Source organism: Orcinus orca, chromosome 4 (assembly GCF_937001465.1).
Source record: "Orcinus orca chromosome 4, mOrcOrc1.1, whole genome shotgun sequence".
In the NCBI taxonomy this organism is placed as follows: Eukaryota; Metazoa; Chordata; class Mammalia; order Artiodactyla; family Delphinidae; genus Orcinus; species Orcinus orca.
The window spans coordinates 141,808,752-141,836,606 of record NC_064562.1 but is presented as its reverse complement, the minus strand read 5'-3'; the positions used below and the strand labels follow the sequence as shown (position 1 = coordinate 141,836,606).

The window sequence follows — 27,855 nt, the reverse complement described above, 5'->3', positions numbered from 1 at the left end:
ACACTTGTTATTTCTTGTCTTTTTGATAATAGCTATTCTGATGGGAATGAGGTGATATCTTGTTGTGGTTTTGATTTGTGTTTTCCTGATGATTAATGATGAGTATCTTTTCATGTGTCTATTGGCCATCTGTATGTCTTCTTTGGAAAAATGTCTATTCAGGTCTTCTGTCCATTTTTTAATCCAGTTGTTTGTTTTTTCGCTACTGAGTTGTGTGAGTTCTTTGTTTATTTTAGATCTGTTCCCCTTTTCAGATATATGATTTGCAATTATTTTCTCCCATTCAGTAGGTTGCCTTTTCATTTTATTGATAGCTTTCTTTGCTGTGCAGGGGATTTTTCCTCTTTAAGTTTTGAGGTACAGCATTTTCACTATCATCGAGTTCAAAATACTTTTAAGTTTGTCTTGTAATTCATCCTGAGGCCAATAGGTTATTGAAAAGTAATTTCTTACATTATGGAGATTTTTCCTGTAGTTTTTGGTTCTTCATTCTAGCCTAACTGTGCTATTATCAGGTAATAGGACCTCTTTGGCTTTGCAGGGGAGCAAAAATAATTTTCCTCTACCCTTCTAGGTTGTTGCCTGGGACCTCCTATAGTAAAAGACAGACTAATAGGAGAAAAACAAACAAGTTTAATAACATATTTACCTTCTGTATACATTAGAGACCTGGGAAAACTGAGAAAAACTCCTTCAAATGGCCCAAGCTACAATCTTAAATAACAGCTTCAGATAAAGACAAAAGAAGAGATGAGAAATTACCAGGAAAAATACAGTAAACAGGAGTAAAGTTGTTAAGCAAATTTGAGTCATTACCTTCTCTATTCATAAAGAGTTTCTAGAAATTTACAGTCATCTTTCTCTTTCTGGTATAGAGAGGGAGACATGCTTACAAATGGAGTTTTCCCTTATAAATGTAAATGTCTTTTACAAAATGGTAACTTCTACTCAGTTTTCAGAGCTTTTTCTATTCTGCTGTTTCTTAAAAATTACCAGCCTAAAATAATCCTTATGACAGAGAGGCATATTTTAGAGTAGTATATTCTCCTCTTCAGCTTCAGTCTTTTGAAAGTTGTTGAGACTTACTCTTATTTATTTATTTTAATTTTTAGTTTTTCTTCTTTTTTTATTGAAGTATAGCTGCTGTGCAGTGTTATATAAGTTACAGGTGTACAATTTTTAGTGCTTCACAATTTTTAAAGGTTATACTCTATTTATAGTTATTATAAAGTATTGGCTGTATTTCCCATGTTGTACAATATACCCCTGTAGCTTATACCTAATAATTGTACCTCTTACTCCCCTACCCCAATATTGCCCTCCCCTCTTCACTCTCCCCACTGGTAACCACTAGTTTGTTCTCTATATCTGTGAGTATGCTTCTTTTAGGTTATATTCACTAGTTTGTTGTATCTTTTTAGATTCCCCATATAAGTATATCATGCAGTATTTGTCTTTCAGTGTCTGACTTATTTCACTTAGCATAATGCCCTCCAAGTCCATCCATGTTGCTGCAAATGGGGAAATTTCCTTCATTTTATGGCTGAGTTGTATTCTGTCTTCTTTATCCATTTATCTGTTGATGGACACTTAGGTTGCTTCCATATTTTGGCAATTGTTAATAATGCATGCTATATGTACACCTGAAACTAACACAACATTGTAAATCAATTATACCCCAATAAAAATTTTTTTTTAAATAATGCATGCTATGAACATTGGAGTGCATGTATCTTTTCGAATTAGTGATTTTGTTTTTATAGGATATATACCCAGGAGTGGAATTGCTGGGTCATATAGTAGTTCAATATTTAGTTTTTTGGGAAACGTTCATACTGTTTTTAACAGTGACTGCACCAATTTACATTCCCACCAACAGTGTACAAGTGTTCCTTTTTCTCCACATCCTGGCCAACATTTGTTATTTGTGTTCTTTTTGATGATAACCATTCTGACAGGTGTGAGGTGATATCTCAATGTGGTTTTGGTTTGCATTTCCCTGATAATTAGTGATGTTGAGCATCTTTTCATGTGCCTATTGGCCATCTACATTTCCTCTTTGGAAAAATGTCTATTCACTACTTATGCCCACTTTTTAATCAGGTTATTTGTATTTTTGATGTTGAGTTGTATGAGCTGTTTATATATGTTGGATATTATTCCCTTATCAGGCATATCATTTGCAAATATTTCATTAAATAGGTTGTCTTTTCATTTTGTTGATGGTTTCCTTTGCTGTGCAAAGCTTTTAAGTTTGGTTAGGTCCTATTTGTTTATTTTTGGTTTTATTTCCTTTGCCTGAGGAGAAGGATCCAAAAAATATTGCTGCAATTTATGTCAAAGAATGTTCTGCCTTTGTTTGCCTCTAGGAGTTTTATGGCTTTCACTCTTACATTTAGCTCTTTAAACCATTTTGAGTTTATTTTTGTATATGGTGTTAGAGATGTTCTAATTTCCTTCTTTTACATGTAGCTGTCCAGTTTTCCCAGCACCACTTATTGAAGAAACTGTCTTTTATCCATTGCATAGTCTTGCCTCCTTTGTCATAGATTAATTGACCATAAGTGTATGAGTTTATTTCTGGGCTCTCTATCCTGTTCCATTGATCTATTCTTTTGTGCCAGTACAATACTGTTTTGGTTATTGTAACTTTGTAGTATAGTCTGAAGCCAGGGAGCATGATTCCTCCACCTCTGTTCTTCTTTCTCAAGATTGTTTTGGCTATTTGTGTTTCCATGCAAATTTTAAAATTATTTGTTTTAGGTCTATGAAAAATGCCATTGGTATTTTGATAGGGATTGCATTGAATCTGTAGATTGCCTTGAGTAGTATGGGCATTTTAACAATATTGATTATTCTGATCCAAGAACCCAGTATATCTTTTCATATGTTTGTGTATTCAATTTCTCTCGTCAGTGTCTTATAGTTTTTAGAATACAGGTTTTTTGCCCCCTTAGGTAGGTTTATTCCTGGGTATTTTATTCTTTTTGATACAGTGGTAAATGGGATTGTTTGCTTAATTTCTTTTTCTGATACTTTGTTTTTAATGTATAGAAATGCAACAGATTTCTGTATATTAATTTTGTATCCTGCAACTTTACCAAATTCATTGATTAGCTCTAGTAGTTTTCTGGTGGCATCTTTAAGATTCTCTATGTATAGTATCATGTCAACTGCAAACAGTGACAGTTTTACTTCTTCTTTTCCAATTTGTATTCCTTTTATTTCTTTTTCTTCTCTGATTGCCATGGCTAGGACTTCCAAAACTATGTTGAATAAAAGTGGTGAAAGTGGGCATCCTTGTCTTGTTCCTGATCTTAGAGGAAATACTTTGAGGATGAAGTTAGCTGTGGGTTTGTCATATATGACCTTTATTGTGTTGAGATATGTTCCCTCTGTGGCTGGTTTCTGGAGAGTTTTTATCATGAATCGTTGAATTTTGTCGAAAGATTTTTCTGCATCTATTGAGATGAACATATGGCTTTTATTCTTCAGTTTGTTAATGTGGTGTATCACATTGATTGATTTGTGAATGTTGAAAAATCCTTGCATCCCTGAGATAAATCCCACTTGAATATTCAAAAACTTAAAAGAGACTTACCCTTTCGTCAGGAAATTATCAGTTTTAAATGTTCCATGTGATCTTGAAAGAATGAGTTTTGTATATTTGTTGGGTGCTATGTTCTATTGTATGTTGCTTTTCTTGCTTCAAATAAAAATATTACCTTGTACTTGCTGAGAGTTCTGATCTCTTCTGGACCTTCTTTTCCATTGTCTCTTGCCCATTCCTGCTTAATTTGGATACTTTGTCCTGCAGTTTCTCCTCTGTGTGGAGGTTTGTCCTGGAAGAGAATTCCAGCAGATTTTAACTTCTAAACAGGAATGGTTTAGCCTTGTCTTTCCAACTCTTTTCACTTCTAGTAGCAGGAATAAAAAAATAAACGTGGAGAATATTTTTTTGACTTTAGTAACCTGAAGAGCAAACCAGGAGAGACTGAGAATTAAAATTTATAGGAGCAGAAAAATTAGTTCTTTGTAGCTGTTCTTTTTCCCATTGGTAGTACTTATTTGGCTTAGGCCATATAGAATGGCCTAGTTTTAAATTCTAAATTTTAAATTCTAAAATGGTGTGTTGAGATTGATGATTCATTTTATTTTGAACAACAGTGGCGACTAGCAGTTTTGCATTAGATGTATCAAATAATATCTACTTTATTTCTACTATTTAAAAGTTGAACATTACCCAATTAACTACAAATTGGTTCTTCTCTTTGTTTCAGATCAAAGGCTAAATGAAGTTCTTAGACGGTATCAAATGGAAAATTTTTTCAAATATTCATCAGTACAGGTATGTAAATTAAATTGAGGCCTAACAAATTAAGTACAAATTTGGTTGTAAACATCTCAACATGAATACAAATGTAGAATAAATGCTACCTAGGATTATTCCATGTGAAGTGGCCCATAGCACTTTAAAAGTTTGCTTACAACTTTGATTCTTGTAAAGAGGAAAACTTGTTTTTATTTAATGACTGTAAATTCTTTGACCATAGAAATTGTGTTTTTCCCTCCGGAGTTTGAGATTACGTATTATGTATAGTGTTAAAATGTCTGAGTTCTAAAATGAGAATTCATTAGATTTTTGAAACATCCTAAATAGGTTTCTCAAGATACATCCAACTGTAAACTTTAACTCTGAATTCTTGTAAATTATGACAGAGCATAAACTAACTCAAAACAGTAAATAATATATGGTATAGTTTTAATATTTTTTTCTTGGTGTATTTTTTAAATTTAAATATTGTGTTAAAAATTTTTTTTTTGACCAATAAGGTATACTTACTGGTGGACTCTGAGTTATAGGATATTAAAAGAAAAATATCTCCTAGGTTAGTGGTAGTTATCCACTGGATCAATAAAGAATTGGTTTGCTTTTGGCATAAATAAATCTTGTAATTAAAACTGAAATTGCTTTTAAGGAATTAAAAGGAAGTTGTTTTTAAGATACTAGGTGATAGAAAATCTTTCATAATCCAGTAGCCTCTAAATTTTGCTTAGATTCTTAGGTTCTTTTGCTTCTGCTTAATGTCATATAGAATATGCCTGAAGAGGGAGGATTCAAACAAAAGTTTGATTTTAAAGCCTGAGAAGACCTCTGGGCATGGAATTGCATCATATCTCCTGGAATCTGTGTCTGACTTGATTATGAAAGATGGTTTTACCAGATAAAATAATGACTCTCCATAGCCCTTTAAGTGTCCCTGCATTGTGTACTGTGATTATAATGAATTAAAGCCTGATGGTAACATACCAAGTAGGGAAAAGTTTTCCCTTATTTAGTAGTGTACTCTTCAGTGAAATTATATAGCTCCTTTAATTATTTGAAGGTACACATTCTTCTCTTACATGTACTATTCTTGTAGTCATAAGTCAAATCTAGATTTCTATTTCTTATTTTTAGTGTTAGTATATTGTTACTGCCTGATTCCTTTGTAGTCTACCATCTCTTCAGAACATGTTGCTGTCTTAAGACTCTAGTCCTCATGGGTCTTGCCTTTCACTGGGTAGTTTGCACTAGTGAGTGGGAGGTGATATGAGAGCAGGAAAGCAAGTTTAATCTGCTTTCTAGCAGAAACGTCCATATCCTTGGTCATATGTAGTGCATCCTTGGGGATTTTTCACCCCAGAAGCATTATTCTGGTTTCTGATAAAATGCTCAGGAGGAATTTCTTTCTTTGTTGTTGTTTTGTTTTTGTTTTCTGTTTATTTTGTACTAAAGGAAGACATAGAAGTAGGAGTTAAACTATTCATTATCAGAGAGTAAATGGGACCCAGGAGCACTGGCTCAGATCTCTTGTCACTGTAACTTTAGTCGTTGCTACTAGCAACAGAAATTCTTCATAAATTTGTTTGCCCTTTTTGTTCAGCTGCATTTCCCAAGTTCCTAGAACAATTCTTGTTATATACTCAATAAATATTTGTAGGATTAATTAAACAGCTGTATCTTTCCTCTTCTTCCCTCCTACCTACATATCTTCCGACATTATTTGAGCTCTGTGTGCCAAATACAGTGAAAGTGGAGATGTAAAAAGTCATGATCAGCTTGGGAAATACAAACAGTTCATGCCTTTTAGTTCTGTTTTTCAAAATAAAGTCCCAGTGAACTGTCCCTTCTTTCTCACACTAGGTACCATAAAATTGCCAGCTCTTGTGTTAAGTGGACATATCTTATGAAACCTTTTTCCAGTATCAAAAAAAACAAACCTGCAAGAGTTTGATATTTATTTCTTACATTTTAAGTTGGTACTTCAAACATAATTTTCTCTAGAAACTGTATTATAAATGATAGTTAAAATTCTTTAGTACTATTACTACATAATGATCATTTAGACTTCTTTTGGATCAAAGTAAGTTCTGTGGATTGCCTTAAGATTTTTTGTATAGCATTATTTCTTAGGAAAATACAGGATACCTTTATAATAACTAATGATACATAAATTCTGTGGATTTAAACAGAAAGTTGGAGTCTTCCAATGTGTTGAATAGCTCATATATTTAATATATTTGGTTCATAATTCATTCATCTTAAAAAAAACCTTTTCCCTTCTTATAATTGTATGTAACTTTTTAAAGATACTTCATTTTATTTATTTTAATTTTATTTTATATTGGAGTATAGTCAATTTGCAACATTGTGTTAGTTTCAGATGTACAGCAAAGTGATTCCTATATATACATATATATATACACACATATATCCATTCTTTTGTGTGTATATATATATAATTTATATATATACACACACACACACACACACATATCCATTCTTTTTCAGATTCTCTTCCCATATAGGTCATTATAGAATATTGAGTAGAGTTCCCTGTGCTATACAGTAGGTCCTTGTTGATTATCTATTTTATATATAGTAGTGTGTATCTGTTAATCCCAACCTCCTAATTTATCTCCCCCCAGCCCAACCTTTCCCCTTTTGTAACCATAAGTTTGTTTTCGAAGTCTGTGAGTCTGTTTCTGTTTTGTAGGTAAGTTCATTTGTATCATCTTTTTAGATTCCACATATAAGTGACATCATATGGTATTTGTCTTTCTCTGACTTACTTCACTTAGTATGATAATCTCTAGGTCCATTCATGTTGCTGCAAATGGCATTATTTCATTCTTTTTTATTTTTTGAAGAACTAATGGCTTTATTCCAAAATTTAATAATCAGCAGCACTAGGAGGGGTTGTACAAAATGGAAGGCTTTTATAGGTAGAAGGAAGGGAGGGAGCGAGAATGTATTAGTAAATGAAAAGAAAGGATTGTTTCAGGCCAGGTCTTCTACCAGGACCGGAACCGCAGGGGTCTTTCTCAGGAAATTTCAGTTGGACTGTTTTGTTTGTTTGTTTGTTTTGCGGTACGCGGGCCTCTCACTGCTGTGGCCTCTCCTGTTGCGGAGCACAGGCTCCGGACGCGCAGGCTCAGCGGCCATGGCTCACAGGCCCAGCCGCTCCGCGGACTGGGGCACGAACCCTTGTCCCCTACATTGGCAGGCGGACTATCAACCACTGTGCCACCAGAGAAGCCCTCAGTTGGACTGTTTTAAAGGTCACATCTCTGGGAGGGGTTGAAACTGGCTTGGTTTGCTGTGATGGGGGGTGGGTGACCCCATTTGGGGCTTGTTATTTCTTTTTTAACACTTAGTATAATGGCATTATTTTGCATTTCCCTGATGAATAGTGATGTTGAGAATATTTTCATATGCTTATTGGCCATTTGGATGTCCTCTTTTCTGACGTTCCTGTTTAAATATTTTGCCCATTAAAAAAATTGGGTTGTTTGCCTTTTTTTTAAAAAAATTTTTATTGGAGTATAGATGATTTACAATGTTGTGTTAGTTTCAGGTGTACAGCAAAGTGAATCAGTTATACATATACATATATCTATGCTTTTTTAGATTGTATTCCCATGTAGGTCATTACAGAGTATTGAGTAGACTTCCCTGTGCTATACACTAGGTCCTTATTAGTTATCTATTTTATATATAGTAGCATGTATATGTCAATCCCAGTCTTCCAATTTATTCCTGCCTCCCTTTTCCCCCCTGGTAACCATAAATTTGTTTTCTACATCTGTGACTCTATTTCTGTTTTGTAAATAAGTTCATTTGTGCCATATTTTAGATTCCACATATAAGCGATATCATATGATGTTTGTCTTTCTCTGTCTGACTTACATCACCCAGTATGAGAATCTCTAGGTCCATCCATGTTGCTGCAAATGGCATTATTTCATTCTTTTTTATGGCTGAGTAATATTCCATTGTATATGTGTACCATATCTTCTTTATCCATTCCTCTGTTGATGGACATTTAGGTTGGTTCCATGTCCTGTCTGTTGTAAACAGTGCTGCAGTGAACATTGGGGTACATGCATCTTTTCAGATTATGGTTTTCTCCAGATATATGCCAGGAGTGGGATTGCTGGATCATATGGTAGCTCTATTTTTAGTTTTCTAAAGAACCTCCATACTGTTCTCCATAGTGCTGTACCAATTTACATTCCCACCAACAGTGTAAGAGGGTTTCCTTTTCTTCACACCCTCTCCAGCATTTATTGTTTGTAGATTTTTTGATAATGGCCATTCTGACTGGTGTGAGGTGATGCTTCAGTGTAGTTTTAATTTGCATTTCTCTAATAATTAGTGATGTTGAACCTCTTTTCATGTGCTTTTTGGCCATCTGTATGTCTTCTTCAGAGAAATGTCTATTTAGATCATCTGCCCATTTTTTGATTGGGTTTATTTCATTCTTATGGCTAAGTAATATTCCATTGTATATATGTACTAAAAATACTTTAAGTAACTAGTTTCTTGAATGATCCCTTCAGGTTGTTGTGAAATTTAGTTGTCTTTCTTTGACTATGTTGTGTTTTCTATATAAATAAAAAGTATTTCAAGTCACATTACTTTCTAAGAGTGTAGTAGTAGGCACTGGATGACAAATATTCAAAGATAAGAAAAATATTTTATTCAAGAAGGTGAGTGGGAAATATCCCTTTGTTCCCCATTTCTTTCATCCTACTTTTATTCCCCCTTAAATCCCTGCCTTTTCTCACATGCAAGCTAATTAAATCCTCTTTGTAACCTATACCACACTAGTATGTGTGTACTGAAGGGTAGGATTAGTGTTTTTGTTCTCTTTGTACTTGCTGGAGGAACAGGGTGGAATATTAAAAATAAGTTTATTTTCTCTGAAAGCTCTCCTAAAAGTGTCTTGGGACTTCTTTTTCTACTTGTTACCCCTTGAACTCAAAATTAAAGTTAAAAAAAAAATTGAGAGAGTCTGCTGGGAAAGAAAAGAAATAACATAAACTAGAAAGAAGAGGAAGGAAGAAATAAATATAAAAGTGTGGCAGTGGAGGTATGAGTTGGTTGTGAAGGGGAAAGACAGTCACTGTGCACATTTATTCACTGATTCAGCAAACATTAATGTGTTAATTCAATAAATTTTGAGTGCATGACTGTGCTAGGTAAGCTCTGGGGACAGAGCTATGAATAAGATAGACAAAGGATCCTCCTTCAATGGAAGAATATGAATGAATGAATAAATTAAAACTGTGATAACCTATGAACAAAATAAACGGTGCTGAGATAAAGATTAAAGTGCATGTTGTGTGGTGGTGGCTGAGACCCGTTTTTGGTAGAAAGGTCAGAGAAGGCTTCTCTAAGGCAGTTAACATTCAAGTTGGCACTGAAAGTGAAGAACAAGTCAAAGAATGGACCAAAAAGAGGCTCTGAGGCAGGAAGAAATTTGACATGTCTTGTATAGTATATAAGAGCTGGTCCAATTGTAATCAAATAATAGTTATTGAAAATTTACATTGAAGGAATAGTAGGGTTACTCCTGTTGATCATGAGTTTAAAAATATAACACTTGATAGATAAAATATAACAAACCACTTTTACTATTTAAGTCAAATTATTAGCTTTCTAGACCAGTGCTGTTCAGTAGAACTTCCTGTGATCATGGAAATATATAATTCTGTACTGTTCAATACGGTAGCCAGAATCACATGGGGCTTTTACGCACTTGAAATTAGGCTAGCACAACTGACAGGTCTTTTATCTAATTTTCACTTGAAAAATGAAATTTAAATTTGAATAGACTAATGTGGCTTATGGCTATTGTGTTAGACAGTGCAGTTCTAAACTCCCCAGGTGATGAATTACTCAGGTAAAACCTTGAAGAGTTGATTTTGCATCATCCCATTGATGAAGATAGAAAATCAATAATTCAGTACTTTAAAGAGTCTGAGTGTAAGTCTATCAATTTCTTAGGTTGTACATCAACCTTTATTGATAAATGATGAAAATCAGTCTCCTCATGATATGAATGAAAGGTGTAGGGGTTTGCTGCAACCCCTAGAACACCTTCACAAAATGCTAATCGACCTATACTTTATTTTCTTCCAAAGGATAGAGGAAAGGATGCCATTTACTTATTTGATAGCCAGTGATAATGATTAAAGTCAGGGGCACAAAATTAAACATTCAGAACTGTAATTACAGTACTTAGAGAGTATGTAGTTTTGTTAATTAGAGGAAGAAAAGTGTCCAGAAAATTTGTTTACCTGACTACAATCAAATATTATTGACATTCTTTCTGTGATATATCATCACTGTCATCTCAGGAAGTCATCTTGAGATCAAAATAGATAGAAATTAATTGTACAGTATCCATTTTTCAAGATTCATAAAATTCTATAAATGTTTCTTTTCTTTGGTATAGTTTAAATTTTGTTTTAGAGAATATAAAAAGTCTTATAAATGCTTTATAGTCAATTTCAATCTTATTTTCCCAACCTGATTTTTTCCCACTAGGTCTCTAGTTTTGCTAGCAAGTGGGAAGGGATTGCTGAATCTGTATTTTTATTTTCAAATATTTTTCTTATGTTTTTATTACATTTATTTTCAGAATCTTATAGCTTTTATAATTACTTTAGATTATTGGGTCATCTATTCTTATATTTGTATTTCCTTAGCAACTATCATTAGAAAATAGTTATGGAGCAGTGTCTTCACAGAATTCACTTCAACCAATATATATTGAGCACCATCTTTATGTAAGGCACTGTGCCAGGGGCTTTAGCAATATAAAGGTATGTAAAATAAAATAACGATTTCAAAGGAACTTAGAGACTAATGAAAATATGGGATGAGAAATATTAAATAATTAGGTAAAAGGCATCTTATTTGAATCTTAAGAACTTTAAAACCAAATATGAGTATTAAGAGAAAAAAGGAGACCATATATAGTTGGAGAAATCTGGGAAAGTTTCCTGAAGGATGTGAGGCATAGTTGCTGGGCACTGATAAATAGGTAGGATTTCGAAAGAACTTCATTGAGGGGGTGGTGAAGAGCACTGAGGGGGTGGTGAAGAGCACTGCAGATGGACCCATTGGCATGATGAGAAGCCAAAGGAGGTGAGAAAATGAGAGTTGTATTTAGTGGCTAAAACATACTTCAGTTTGTGTAATTCTTTCACATATGTGAAGAAGTAATTGAAAGTAACATTAGGAAGGGTAGGTTGTTTCCACATTGTAGAGGACATTGAATGGTTTAGTTTAATAGTTTGGATTTAATTTAATAAGCACTAGAATATTACTAAATAATTTTTAGAAGAATGGTTTTCTGAATAATCTGGAAGAAATTCATTTATTTGTTTATCACTTATTTATTGTGCATCTATTGTAAATAAGTCATTGTGTTAGACTCTTGATAAAATAATAGTACAGGCATGGTGCTATCTATAAGGTAGATTAAAGTGGAGAGAAACATATGATAAGAATCACAACTAGGAAACATAATTGATGGGTGGGAGGATAATAAGGGCTTGAATTATTATTTTGCAAAATGTCAGCCATCTTCAACTATCAGTCATAACACTGGTAGTTGATTTTGATTTTATAAAAATTTCTAAGAAATTTGAGAAGTAATATTTTTAAAGTTTAAACTACAGTTGACCTTTGAACTGTGAGAGTCCTCTTAGCTGCAGACTTTTTCCAAAAATTACAGTACCTGTATTTTCATTTTGCAAATCTTTAAATTAGGTAAGTATGGGCAAAGGTTTGTGTTAGATTAGATATTACAATATGTGGAATCAAAAGGACTAAGATTTGAGTCCTGATTCTATCCAGATTGTTTCAGCTTCCTGCCCTTGAGTGAGTCATTTATCAGTTCCTTTGTTTTTGAGGCAGAGATAGCAGTTATGTGGGTTTTCGGCTGCTGATCAGCACCTCCACCCGCCAAGTTGTTCAAGGGCTGACTGTATTTAGTTATCCCAAGAAGCTTTTAAACTATTGAAAGTTAAAATATCACTTGTCTCTCAATTAATTCTTTAAAAATTACAATAAATTTTTCAGTGGTCTTGGATTGAATAAATCACTCCTTGAAGTTACATAGACTGTTGGATGCATTTATTCCTTAACTCATCAAGTTCTCTCTGGAAGGCTACCTTTCTTTTAGTATAATCCATTTCATAGTTCTTCTGGATCCATGTGAACAGAAGTGTTTTCAGTACTATACATGCACTAATAATTTTACTAAATATGCTCATATATGAAATCATTTTGTTGTATCATTTGGCAGGTTTTTAAATTAAATATAAGTGATACACTATATGTATCCTTTGGCAAAACTTGCGTTTTTTGTTCAACATTATTTTAAAATATTTGATGCATATATCACCAGTTCATGCACTGTAACTGCTGTCTACTGCATTCCGTCGTATAACTGTACCACAATTTATTTATCCATTCCTCTGTTGAAGGACATTTAAGTTTTGTACAAGTTTTTCATCTTGCTGTAATGCTTAAACACATTCTTGAACATGTCTCCATATACAGATGTGAGTTTTTTTAGGTTGAATACTTAAAATTGGAGTTTTCTCATCTTCAGATTTACTAGAAATTGCAAGAGGGCTCTTCAAGGTGATTGTACTAGTTTTCATTCCATTTCATGGTGTATGAGAGTGCTGATTTTGAAACATCCAACAGGTGGCATTGTCACTCATTTTGTTTTTGTTAGTGTGATTGGTGTGACGTGATAGTCTAATCATTACAGCTGGAAATGTACTGTAAGTTGATCAGTTTGGATTTAATTTAATAAGTGACAGTATAATCACTACAACTGGAAAACAAATTGTCATGTAATTGTTAGTTTTAAGGTTAGAATTCACACTTGGTATACTTTGGTATCCTGTGAATCTAAACTCCATAGTCTCTGCAAGATATTGATGGTTTGAAGCCTTTTTTTTCCCTCCTAAGAGACCCTCTCAAGCCATCTTCTAATTCAGGGCTTAGCAAACTATATCCCACTGACTAAATCTCACCTGCCATCTGTTTTAGTAAACATAAATTTATTGGAACACAGCCACACTCATTTGTTTATGTGTTGTCTACGGCCTCTTTTGTGCTACAAGGGCAGGGTTGAATAGCTGTAACAGACACCTTGTTATTCACAAAACCTAATAAGCTTACTGTCTGGCCCTTTACAGAAAACTTTGCTAACTCTTATTCTAATTCAACTATATTATAAAAAGTAATTGTATTAAATGTGAATGAACTAAATACTCCAACTGTGTAAAACATAAGCACACACACAAATCCCAACTATGTCAACAACAGAAAGATTTAAAAGAAAAGGATAAAAAAAGTTATACCATGAAAATATTAACTAATAGAAAGCAGACATAGCTCTAGTAACATCAGACAGAGTAGGCATTAGGTAAGAAATGTTGCTTGAGATAAAGAGGAGGGACATCTGCTGAAGGAGTTAAATCACCAGTAAGTTATAAATTCTAAATCCATATATACTGGGACTTCCCTGGCGGTCCAATGGGTAAGACTCCACACTCCCAATGCAGGGGGCCCAGGTTCAATACCTGGTTGGGGAACTAGATCCCCCATGCATGCCGTAACTAAAGAGTTCACACGCTGCAACTAAGCATCCGCATGCCGCAACTAAGACATCTGCATGCCACAACTAAGAGTCTGCATGCCGCAACTAAGGTTGGCATGCCACAACGAGGATCCCATGTGCTGCAACTAAGACCTGGTGCAGCCTAAATAAATACATACATACATACATATTTAAAAAAAATAAATCCATATATACCCAATTGCATAGCTTCAAAATATATAAAAGCAAAAAATATTTTTAATTTAAAGAAGCAAATATAGAATTTCAAGGGAGAATTTAACACACCTCTCTCAATAGAGAGAATAAACAAACAAAAAATTGGTAACAATATAAGAAATACAAACAACATACTTGACAAACTGGATCCAAATGACATATAAAGAACATTGGGGGCTTCCCTGGTGGCGCAGTGGTTGAGAGTCCGCCTGCCGATGCAGGGGACACGGGTTCGTGCCAGTCCGGGAAGATCCCACATGCCGTGGAGCAGCTGGGCCCGTGAGCCATGGCCGCTGAGCCTGCACATCCGGAGCCTGTGCTCCGCGTCGGGAGAGGCCACAACAGTGAGAGGCCCGCGTACCGCAAAAAAAAAAAAAAAAAAAGAACATTGGACTCAACAAAAATAGAATACATACTCTTTTCCAGTGCACATGGAACAGTTACCAAAATTGACAGTAAGCTGACTCATAAATAGACTCAACAAATTTCAGAGGATTCATATCATTCATATTTTGTTTTCTGACCACAGTGGAATTAAGGTATAAAGCAACAACAAAAAGATAAACTAGGAAATCCTCTATTCCTTTGAAATTAAGCAATATACTTCTAATGACTTTTTGATCAAAGGGAAAATTATAAATGAAACTTGAAAATATTTGAGCTTAATCAAAATTTGACATAGCAAAACTTGTAGGATGAACTTTCATTTCCAGGAAGATGGAGTAGACCTACTTATTCCTATACCTCCTACTAAGTACAGTTAAAAGCTGTGGACACTATATATAAAGCAAAGATAAGGCTCAGATTCTTGCCTGTTTGCCTTTTAAATTTACTTTTCAATCAAAACTTCACACTTTATACAAAAATTCACTCAAAATAGCTCATAGACTTAAACTTAAGATGTAAAACTGAAAAATTTGGGGGGAAAATAATTGGAGATATTTTTTGGAATCTAGAGCTAGTCAAACAGTTTTTGATACCACAAACATGGTCCATAAAAGGAAAAATGGAAAAATTCAACTTTGTCAATATTAAGAACTTTTGCTGTGCCCAAGAGGATGAAAGACGTATTACAGACTGGGTGAAAACAATTGTAAACCATATATCCAACAAATTACTACTCTGTAGAAATTATATAGAACTGTCAAAGCTCAAAAGTTAAGGAAAAACAGAAGAAAAAAGAAAACAACTATACAGTTAGAAATTGGGCAAAAGATATAAACAGTCCTTTTAAGACACAATACAGATGTCAGATAGGTACATGAAAAGATATTTATCATTATTAAAGTTTTACTTTCCTATTGCTGTTCTAACAAGTTACCACAAACTCAGTGACTTAAAACAACACAAAGTGTGATCTTATACTGCTGGAAGTCAGAAGTTTGAAATGGGTCTCACTGGGCCCAAATGAAAGTGTCAGCAGCACTCCCCACTTTCTGCAGGGTATAGGGGAGAATGGGTCCTTCACTCTCTCCTCCTCCCCATTCTAGAGCTGCATTCCTTGCATTCCTTGGCTTGTGGCCCTTTCCTTCATCTCAAAGCCAGCAGCATAGGCATTTTGGCTTCAGTCTTCACCTTTCTTCTGATTCTAATTCTTCCTTGTTCATAAGGACCCTTGTAATTATATGGAGTTCAGCTGTATAATCTCCTCCTCCTGTGATTCTTAATCACTTCCGCAAAGTTACTTTTGCCATATGTCATTAGGATTTACAGCTTCAGAGAATGCGACATAAATATTTTTAGGTGTCCATTATTCAGCCTACTACAGTTAATTACTAGGTTAATTAAAAAAATTAAAACCATAATGAGATTTCACAACATACCTTCCAGAATGGTTAAAATCAAACATAGCCATAGTGGAAAGTCAAATACTGGAAAGTATGCAGAAAAATTGGATCAATCAGACATTGCTGGTAAAATGTAAAATGATACTCTGAAAAAAATTTGGCAGTTTCTTTTTAAAAAAGTAAACATACAGCCCAGCATTTGTACTCCTGTGAGTTCATCATAGAGAAACCTAAATGAACCATGACAACCTAAATAAACTTACATTTGCACAAAAACCTACACACAAATATTTGTAGCAGCTTTGTTCATAATAGCCCCAAATGGGAAACAACCCAGATGTCCTTCATTGGGTGAATGGTTAAACAAACTGTGGTACATACTTACCATGTAATATAACTCAGCACTAAAAAGAAATTAATTATTTATACACATAAAAAATGTCCAGGAAATTATGCTGAGTGGAAAAAACACCAATCACAGAAGGTTACATACTTTATTGGTTCCATTTATATAACTTTTTTTTTTTTTTTTTTCATTTTTGGCTGCTTTGGGTCTCCGTTGCTGTGCACGGGCTTCCTCCAGTTTCAGCGAGTGGGGGCCACTCCCTGTTGCAGTGCGCAGGCCTCTCATTGTGGTGGCCTCGCTTATTGCAGAGCACAGGCTCTAAGTGCGCGGGCCTCAGCAGTTGTGGCACACAGGCTCAGCAGCTGTGGCTTGTGGGCTCCAGAGCGCAGGCTCAGCAGTTGTGGCACGTGAGCCCAGTTGCTCTGTGGCATGTGGGATCTTCTTGGACCAGAGCTCGAACCCGTGTCCCCTGCATTGGCAGGCGGACCCCTAACCACTGCGCCACCAGGGAAGTCCCTATGTAACATTCTTTAAATGACAAAATTATATAGATGGAGAACATATTAGTGGTTGTCAGAGTTCAGGGATGGGGAGGGGTAGGAGGTGGATGAGTGTTGCCATAAAAGTGCAACATTAAGGATCTTTGGGTTATAGAACTATTCTGTGTTTTAACTTAATATCATTATTATGTAAGTGATATTGTATTGTATTGTCTAGAGTTTTGCAAGATGTTACCATTGGGGGAAAACTGGGTAAAACTATATGACATTTCTCTATTATTTTTTTTAAATTGAAGTATAATTGATATACAAGTTATAGGTGTACAGTTCTTAGTGATTCACAATTTTTAAAGGTTGATTCCATTTATAGTTACTATAAATATTGGCTATATTCTCAGTGTTGTACAGTATACCCCTGTTGCTTATTTTATACCTAATAATTTGTACCTCTTACTCTCCTACCCCTATATAACCTCTTCCTCATCCTCTCTCCCCACTGGTAACCACTAGTTTGTTCTTTATATCTGTGAGTCTGCTTCTTTTAGGTTATATTCACTAGCTTGTTGTATATCTGATTCCGTATAAGTGAGATCATACAGTATTTGTCTTTCTCTGTCTGACTTACTTCACTTAGCATAATGCCTCCAAGTCCATTCATATTGCTGCAAATGGCAAAATTTCCTTCTTTTCATGGAAATACAATGGAATACTACTCATGGCTGAGTAGTATTCCATTGTATAAATGTATATGTGTGTGTATATACACATATTATTTTATGCCACATCTTCTTTAGCAGTTCATCTATTGATGGACATTTAGGTTGCTTCCATATCTTGGCAGCTGTAAATAATGCATGATATGAACATTGGGGTCCATGTATGTTTTCAAATTAGTGTTTTTGTTTTTTATAGATATATACCCAGGAATGGAATTGCTGGGTCATATGGTAGTTGTGTTTTTAGTTTTTGAGAAGCCTTCATACTGTTTTCCATAGTGGGTGCAACAATTTACATTCCCACCAACAGTGTACTAGGGTTCCCCTTTTTTCCACGTCTTGCTAACATTTGTTGTGTCCTTTTTGATGATAACCATTCTGACAGGTGTGAGGTGATATTTCAGTGTGGTTTTGATTTGCATTTCCCTGATGATTAGTGATGTTGAGCATCTTTTCATGGGCCTGTTGGCCATCTGCCTTTCCTCTTTGTAAAAATGTCTGTTCGCTACTTCTGCCCACTTTTTAATCAAGTTATTTGTTTTTTCGATGTTGAGTTGTATGAACTGTTTATATGTTGGATATTAATCCCTTATCAGTCATATCATTTGGAAATATTTTCTCCCATTAAGTAAGTTGTCTTTTCATTTTGTCAATGGTTTCCTTTGCTGTGCAAAAGCTTTTAAGTTTAGTTAGGTCCTATTTGTTTATTTGGGGTTTTATTTCCTTTGCCTGAGGAGAAGGATCCAAAAAATATTGCTGGAATTTGTGTCAGAGAGGGTTCTGCCTATGCTTTCTGCTAGGAGTTTTAGGCTTCCAGTGTTACATTTAGGTCTTTAATCAATTTTGCATTTATTTTTGTATATGGTGTTGGAGAATGTTCTAATTTCATTCTTTCATATGTAGCTGTCCAGTTTCCCCAGCACCACTTATTGACAAGACTCTCTTTTCTCAATTGTATAGTCTTGCTGCCTCTGCTGTAAGTGTATGGGTTTATTTCTGGGCTTTCTATCCTGTTCCATTGATATATGTGTTTGCTTTTGTGCCAGTACCATACTGCTTTCATTACTGTAACTTTGTAGTATAGTCTGAAGTCAGGAAGCATAATTTCCTCCACCTTCCTTTTGTCTCAAGATTGTTTTGGCTATTTGGGGTCTTTTGTGTTTCCTTTCATATTTTAAAATTTAGGTCTATGAAAAATGCCAGTGGTATTTTGATAAGGATTGCATTGAATCTGTAGATTGCCTTGAGTAGTATGGCCATTTTAAAAATATTGATTCTTCTAGTCCAAGAACACAGTATATTTATATATCTCTTTGTGTCATCTTCAGTTTCTTTCATCAGTGTCTTACACTTTATGGAATACAAGTCTTTTGCCTCCTTAGGTGGGTTTATTCCTAGGTGTTTTATTCTTTTTGATATGATGGTAAGTGGGATTGTTTCCTTAATTTCTCAGTCCGATATTTCATTGTTAGTGTACAGAAATGCAACAGATTTCTCTATATTAATCTTGTATCCTGCAACTTTACTGAATTCGTTGATGAGCTCTAGTAGTTTTCTGGTGGTGTCCTTAGGATTTTCTATGTATAGTAGGCAGTTTTACCTCTTTCCTTCCAATTTAGATACTTTTTTGTCTCTGATTGCTGTGGCTAGGACTTCCAAAACTGTGTTGAATAAATTTTGTGAGAGTGGGCATCCTAGTCTTGTTGCTGATCTTAGAGGAAATGCTTTTAGCTTTTCACTCTTGAGTATGATGTTAGCTGTGGGTTTGTCATATATGGCTTCTTTTATGTTGAGGTATGTTCCCTCTACACCTGCTTTTTGGAGAGTTTTTATCATAAATGAGTGTTGAATTTTGTCAAAAGATTTTTCTGCACTTACTGGGATGATCATATGGTTTTTATTTTTCAATTTGTTAACAGAGTGTATCTCATTGATTGGCTTGCAGGTATTGAAAAATCCTTGCATCCCTGAGATAAATCCCACTTGATCATGAGGCATGATCCTTTTACTGTATTGTTGGATTCAGTTTGCTAGTATTCTTTGAGGATTTTTGAATCTATGTTCATTAGTGACATTGGCCTGTAATTTTGGGGTTTTTTTGATATCTTTGTTTGGTTTTGGTATCATGGTGAGGCTGTCCTCATAAAATGAGTTCTGAAGTGTTCCTTCCTCTACAGTTTTTTCGAGTAGTTTGAGAAGGATAGGTGTTAATTCTTCTCTAAATGTTTGATTGAATTCAACTACTAAGCCATCTGGTTCTGATCTTTTGTTTGTTAGGAGTTTTAAAAGTATAGATTCAATATTATTACTAGTAATTGGTCTGATCATATTTTCTATTTCATCCTGGCTCAGTCTTGGGAGAGTGTACCTTTCTAAAAATTTCTGCATTTCTTCTAGGTTGTCCATTTTATTGGCATATAGTTGTTTGTAGTAGTCTCTTACAGTACTTCGTATATCTGTGGCATTGGTTGTAACTTCTCTTTCCTTTCTGATTTTATTGATTTGCGCCCTCTCTCTTTTTTTCTTGATGAGCCTAGCTAAAGGTTTTTCAATTTTGTTTATCTTTTCAATGAACCATCTTTAAGTTTCATTGATCTTTCCTATTGTTTTCTTAGTCTCTGTTTCATTTATTTCTGTGATCTTTATGATTTCTTTCCTTCTACTAACTTTGAGTTTGTTTGTTCTTCATTCTCTAGTTGCTTTAGGTATAAGGTTAGGTTGCTTATTTGAGATTTCTCTTGTTTCCTGAGGTAAGCTCCTATCACTATAAACTTTCCTCTTAGAACTGCTTTTGCTGCGTCCCATAGATTTTGGATGGTTCTCTTTTAATTTTCACTTGTTTATGGGTTTTTTTTAATTTCTTCTGACTTCTTTAGTCATAAATTGGTTGTTTAGTAGTATGTTGTTTAGCCTCCATGTGTCTGTGTTTTTTGCAGGTTTTTTTCCTGTAATTGATTTCTAGTCTCATAGCACTGTGGTTGGAAAAGATGCTTGATATGACTTCAGTTTTCTTAAATTTACTTAGGCTTGTTTTGTGGCCTAGTATGTGATCTATTCTGGAGAATGTTCCATAAGCACTTGAAAAGAATGTGTATTCTGCTGCTTTCAGGTAGAATGCTTTATATATATCAATTAAGTCCATCTGGTCTGATGTGTCATTTAAGGCCTGTGTTTCCTTATTGATTTTCTGTCTGGATGATCTATACCATTATTAGTATTACTGTTAAAGTCCCCTACTACTATTAGTGTTACTGTTGATTTCTCCTTTTATGTCCATTAATATTTGCCTTATATGTTTAGGTGCTTCTATGTTGAGTACGTACATATGAACAATTGTTATATCTTCTTGGATTGGTCTCTTGGTCATTATATAGTGTCGTTCTTTGCCTCTTGTAACAGTCTTTATTTTAAAGTCTTTTTGTCTGATATAAGTATTGCTACTCTGGCTTTCTTTTGATTTTCATTTGCATGAAGTACCTTTTTGATCCCTTCACTTTCAGTCTGTGTGTGTCTCTAGGTCTTAAGTAAGTCTCTTGTAGGCAGCATAATTTAAGGGTCTTGTTTTTGTATCCATTCAGCCACACTGTATCTTTTGGTTGGAGCATTTAGTCCGTTTACACTTAACATAGTTATTGATATGTATGTTCTTACTGCCATTTTGGTAATTGTTTTCTATATGTTTTTCCAGGTCTTTTTTCCCCCCCTTTCTTCTTTTGTTCTATTCTCTTGTGATCTGATGATTATCTTTAGTGTTATGTTTGAATTCCTTTTTCTTTTCTGTGTGTATATCTATTATAGATTTTTGGTTTTTTGGTTACCATGAGGTTTTTGTATAGCAGTCCATATTTATACATGATTGTTTAAGGTTGCTGATCTTCTAATTTCAAATGCATTTTTAAAACCCTGCATTTGTCCTCTTCTCCCCTCACAATTACTGTTTTGATATCATATTTTACATCTAATTATTTTGTCTATCCCTTAACTGCTTATGGTGGATACAGATGATTTGATTACTTTTGTCTTTTAATCTCCCTACTAGGTTTGTGTGTGGATGATTTTCTACCGTTACTATATGTTTGCCTTTACTGGTGAGCTTTTCCATTAAGTAATTTTCTTGTCTCTAGTTGTGGCCTTTCTTTTTTCACCTGAGAAGGTCCTTTAACATTTGCTGTAAAGCTGGTTTGGGGCTGTTGAACTCTTTTAGCTTTTGCTTATCTGTAAAGGTTTTGATCCCTCCAGCAAATCTGATCCAGAGCCTTGCTGGGTGTAGTGTTCTTGGTTGTAGGTTTTTCCCTTTCCTCACTTTTACTATCATGACACTCTCTTTTGGCCTGCAGAGTTTCTGCTGAAAAATCATTGACAGCCTTATGGGCATTCTGTTTTATGTCATTTGTTGATTTTTCCCTTGCTGCTTTCTTTATATTTAACTTTTGTTATTTTAATTGCAATGAGTTTTGGTGTGTTCCTCTTTGGGTTCTTCCTATATGGGACTCACTGCACTTCCTGAACTTAGGTGACTATTTTCTTTCCCAGATTAGAGAAGGTTTCACCTATTGTTTGTTAAAATAATGTTCGCAGGACTTTTATCTCTCTCTGCTCCTTCTCACCCCTATAATGCAAATATTAGTGTGCTTGATATTGTCCCAGAGGTCTCTTAAACTGTCCTTATTTCTTTTCTTTTTTTTTCTGTTCAGCGGTAATGATTTCCAGTACTCTTTCTTCCAGCTCACCGGTCCATTCTTTTGAATCATTTAGTCTACTATTGATTCCTTCTAGTGTATTTTTTGTTTCCATTATTGTATTCCTCATCTTTGTGTGATTGTTCTTTATATTTTCTAACTCTTTCTTACGAACTTCTAACTTTTTGCTTTTTGCATCCATTCTTCTCCCGAGTATTTTGATCATCTTTACGCTCATTACTCCAGCCTTTTCTCAGGTAGATGCTTATCTCCACTTCAGTTATTTCTTCTTCTGGGATTCTATCTTGTTCTTTATCTGGGACATCTTATTCTGCCGCCTCACTTTGCCTAAGTTGCTATTTTTATGTATATGGTAGGTTAGTTACATTTCTTGACCTTGGAGAGTGGCCTTCTGTAGGAGACGTGCAATGTGTACCAGGAGTGCAGCCCCTCTCGTCACACAAGCTATATATTCTAGGGCTGCGTGTGTCCTTCTTTTTTGTTGGGCTCATTATGTGGGTGGTCTGGTAGCGTGGTTGGCCCCTAGCCTGGTTAGTTGCCAGGTGCTGCCTTGTGTGGATGCTGCTGGTTAGCGGGGCATGGTCACAAGGCGGCTGGCTGCAGAGCCATAGGGAGCCCTGGGGTTAGTGTTGGCTCACTGGTGGGCAGTGTCAGGGTCCAGAAGATTCCAGCCTGTTACTGGAGCCTTCAACTGGTGGTTGAAGCCAAGTCCTGGGGTTAGTGCCAGATTAGTGGCAGGAATAGCTGGGTGCAGGAGGGGACAAGGGATCCGAGAGCTGCTGTCAGAGTGCTGTTTGGGGGGCCGGATACTGACACAGTGGGTATGGGCTCTGGGGTGTACTGAAGCTTGCATTGGCCTGCTAGTGGGCAGGGCTGGTCCTAGGGTAGGGTCTGCCCTGATGTGGGCAGGCTAGATATGCATGCTGCAGGACTATGGTTTTCTTGCATCTGTTGTCTCATCTCTGGTATGTGAGGCTAGCGTATGCTTCCTGGAGTGCAGAGTTGGTGCCTGCCCACTGGTGGGTAGAGTTGGGTCTTGGACCTCTGGTGGGCAGTGCTATGTCTAGAGGCATGTCTAGAGGTGGTTGTGCACTCAGGAATTCTTTAGGCAGCCCATCTGCTGATGGGTGGGCTGTGTCCTTGCCCAGTTAGTTGTTTGGCCTGAGGTGTCCCAGCACTGGTGCCTGCAGGCTGTTGGGTGGGGTCAGGTCTTGGCACTGATGAGCTTGAGGGAGGAGGATCCCAAGATGGTGGCCACCAATTGCAGCATCCATGCAGTAGATAGCTCCCACTTATGTCTGCTGCCAGTTTCTATGTCTCCAGGGTGAGCCACAGCCACCCACACCTCTCCAGGAGTCTCCCCAAGACTACCAAGGTTGTCTGGCCCTGGCTTCTATCAGCTTACTCCTTTTTCCCTTGCTCCTGGTGCATGTGAGACTTTGTGTGCACCCTTTAAGAGTGAAGTCTCTATTTCCCTCAGTCCTGTGGGGCCCCCGAAATTAAGTCTCCCTGTCCTTCAAAGCCAGATGCTCTGGGGGTTCCTTTTCCTGGTTCAGGAATCTCTGGGCTGAGGAGCCCAACGTGAGCCTCAGAACTCTCACTCCTGTGGGAGAACCTCTGCAATATAATTATTCTCCAGTTTGTGAGTTGCCCACTTGGGGTATGGGACTTGATTATATCACGAGTGCACTTTCCTCCTACCTGTTTTGTGGTCATTCCTTCTTTATGTCTTTATTTATGGAAGACCTTTTCTGGTAGGTTCTGATTTTTTCCATTAATGGTTGTTCTGCAGATAGTTGTGATTTTGGTGTGCTCATGAGAGGAGGTGAGGTCAGAGTCTTTCTACCCCACCATCTTGGCCAATCTCCTCAAAGGAAACTTCTATTATTTTTTATGACATATGAAGCAACAATCAGTAATTGTATCAACATAAAAATTTTAATTAATATTTTTTGAACTTGTAGGATGTAGCTAAAGCAGTGCTTAGAGGGAAGTTTATAGACCTACTACATGTATTTGAAAAAGAGAAAGATAGAAAAAGGTAGAGAAAGCTGAGGAAATTAAATCCAGAGAAAGAAAGAGGAAAGAAGTGAGGTAAAAATCATTGAAATAAAAAAATAAATATAAATATGGGAAAAACAAGGGTAATAAGTTGGTTGATTTAAAAATCACTAATATCCGTAAATCTCTACCAGGGTAGATTAAAGAAAAAGAACAGAGAAAAAGCAAATTATAAGGGTCAGATGAAAAATTTGACATTGCTGCAGATGTTACATACATTAAAAATGATTATAAGAGGATATTATAAACAACCTTACACTAATATCTTTGACAATTTAGGTGAAATAGATAAAATACCTTGAAAAGCAAAACTTAATAAAACTGACACAAGAAGCAGTAGAAATCTGAGTAGTTTTCCATCTTTTAAAACACTGAATTTAATATTAAAAACCATTTCACATATCAAGCATGTTTTCAAACCACAAAATTATGAGATTAGAAATCAAATAGTAAAAAAAATTGCATAAATACAAACCCATGGAGACTGAACAATGTGCTACTAAACAACCAATGAGTCACTGAAGAAATCGAAGAGGCAATCAAAAAAATGCCTGGAGACACAGTGAAATCAGAAACACCATGATCCGAAATCTGTGCAGTGCAGCAAAAGCAGTTCTGAGAGGGAGGTTTAATGTGATACAAACCTATATCAGGAAACAGAAAATCTCAAACAACCTAAACTACCATCTAAAGAAACTAGAAAAAGGAGAACAAACAAAAGCCCAAATTAGTAAAAGGAAAGAAAGAATAAAGATCACAGCAGAAATACATGACATAGAGATGAAAACAAAAGAAAAAAAATCAAAGAAATTAAGAGCTGACTCCTTGAAAAGAAACAAAATTGATAAATCTTTAGCCAGAAAAGTCAAGGAAAAAAAGAGAGGATCCAAATAAATAAAATCAGAAACGAAAGAGGAGAAGTTACAGCCGATACCACAGAAACACAAAGGATCGTAAGAGATTACTATGAACAGTTATACACCAAAATGGACAACCTAGAAGAAACTGATAAATAGCTAGAAATGTACAGTCTCCCCAGACTGAATCAGGAAGAAGTAGAAAGTATGAACAGACTGTATCACAGTAATGAAATTGAATCATTAATAATAATAAAAATAACTTTCAGCAAACGGAAGTCCAGTATAAGAACAGTTTAACACCTACTGTTCTCAGATTATTCCAAAAAGTGGAAGTGGGAACACCTCTAAATTCATTTTTTGAGGCCATCATCATTCTCATTTTAAAACCAAAGACATCACAATAAAAGAAAATTATAGGCCAACATCATAGATGCAGAAATTGTCAACAAAATATTAGCAGGCCAAATTCAACAATACATTCAAAGAGTCATGCACCATGATCAAGTGAGATTTATCACAGGGATTCTAGGATGGTGCAATATCAGCAAATCAGTCAGTAAAATACACCATATTAGCAAATTGAAGATTAGAAATCATATGATTATCTCAATAATGCAGAAAAATCTTTTGAAGTAATTTAACATTCATTCATGTTAATTCTTAACAAAATGTGTATAGAGGGAACTTACCTCTACATGGTAAAGGCCATATATGAAAACCCTACAGCCAATATTGTACTCAGTGTGAAAAACTGAAAGCATTTCCTCTAAGATCAGTAGCAAGACAAGGATGCTCAGGCTCACCACTTTTATTCAGCATAGTATTGGGAATTCTAGCCACAGCAATCAGACAAGAAAAAGAATCCAAACTGGAAAGGAAGAAGTAAAACTTACACTGTTTGCAGATGAGATGTTACTGTATATAAAAAATTGTAACACCTAGGAATAAATCTAAGGAGGTAAAAGACCTTATAGAAAACTATAAGACAGTGATGAAATAAATTGAAGACAGCACAAACAGATGGAAAGATATCCTGTGTTCATGGATTGGAAGAATTAATATTGGTAAAAATGACCATATTATTCAATGCAAACCACAGATTCAGTGCAATCCCTATCAAAATAGCAATGGCATTTTTCACAGAACTAGAACAAATAACTCTAAAATTTGTATAGAAACACAAAAGACCCCAAATAGCCAAAATGATCTTGAGAAAGAAGAACAGAGCTGGAGGTATCACATGCCCTGATTTGAAACTATATTACAAAGCTACAGTCATCAAAACAGTATGGTACCGGCACAAAACAGACACATAGATCAATGTAACACAATAAAAAGTCCAAACACTAACCCACCTTATATAGTGAATGACAGAAAGCAAGATTACTGGGCAGCTTCATGCAAAAGAATCAGACTGGATGACTTTTCACCATGCACAAAAGTTCAAAATGGATTAATGACTTAAATGTAAGACCTGAAACCATAAAATTTCTAGAATAAAACAGTCAGTACTGTCTTTGACATCATTCTTAGCAGTATGTTTTTTGGATCTGCCTCCTTAGGCAAGGGAGGCAAAAGGAAAAATGATACTACATCAAACTAAAAAGCTTTTGCACAACAAAGGAAACCATCCACAAAATGAAAAAGCTGCCTCCTGAGTGGGAGAAGATATTTGCAAATTATGTATCTGATAAGGGGTTAATATATGAAGAACTCGTACAATTCAACATCAGAAAAACAACCTGATTAAAAATGGGTAGAGAAGCTGAATAGACGTTTTTCAAAGAAGACATATAGATGGCCAACAGATACATGAAGAGATACTCAACATCCCTAATCACCAGGAAAATGCAAATCAAAACCATGAGATATCACCTCATACCTGTCAGAGTGGCTTTTATCAAAAATACTAGAAATAACAGTTGTTGGCTAGGATGTGGAAAAAAGGGAACCCTTGTACACTGTTGGTGGGAATGCAAATTCGTGCATCCACTACAGAAAATGTATGGAGGTTCCTCTAGAAATGGAAAATATAATTACCATGCAATCCAGCAATTCCACATCTGGGTATTTCCAAAGAAAGCAAAAACATTAATTCTAAAAGATATATGCATCCCTTTGTTATTGCAGCATATTATTTATAATAGCCAAGATATGGAAGCAACCTAAGTGCCCATCAATAGATGAATGGATAAAGAAGATGTGGTACACATGTACAATGGAATATTACTCAGCCATAAAAAGATTGAAATCTCTCCATTTATGATGATATGGATGGACCTAGAAGGTATTATTCTAAGTGAAATAAGTCAGACAGAGAAGGACAAATACTGTATGATTTCCCTTATGTGTGCAATCTTAAAAGACAAAACAGATAAACAAAAATAACAAACAGAAACAGAGTCATAGATACAGGGAACAAACAGGTGGTTGCCAGAAGGGAGGCATGGTGGGGTATGTTTGAAATAGGTTTGGGAAATTAAGTTACAGACTTCCAGTTACAAAATAAATGAGTCACAGGATGAAATGTACAGTGTGGGGAATATAGTCGACAGTAATGTAATATCTTTGTAAGTTGACAGATGGTAACTAGACTTATTGTATAGGCAGGGCCTACTGACATCAGTGTTAATCTTAATTAGCTGGATCTTATAAGCTGTACCTTTTGACCACCTTCATCCATTTGTCCC

General features: G+C 35.4%; 1 protein-coding gene across 4 annotated transcripts in view; it reads left to right on the top strand.

The window, feature by feature from the left end:
- SCLT1 (sodium channel and clathrin linker 1) overlaps positions 1-27,855 on the top strand; it is a 258,454-nt gene that overhangs the window by 14,470 nt on the left and 216,129 nt on the right. For all 4 annotated transcript variants that reach the window (XR_004480803.2, XM_049709469.1, XM_033419426.2 and 1 more), the window contains exon 2: positions 4,281-4,348. Coding sequence is in view for 3 of the 4 variants with exons in the window: in XM_033419426.2 (XP_033275317.1) it covers positions 4,281-4,348 (68 nt within the window). In the remaining variant the exon portion in view is untranslated. The remainder of the gene's footprint in view (positions 1-4,280; positions 4,349-27,855) is intronic.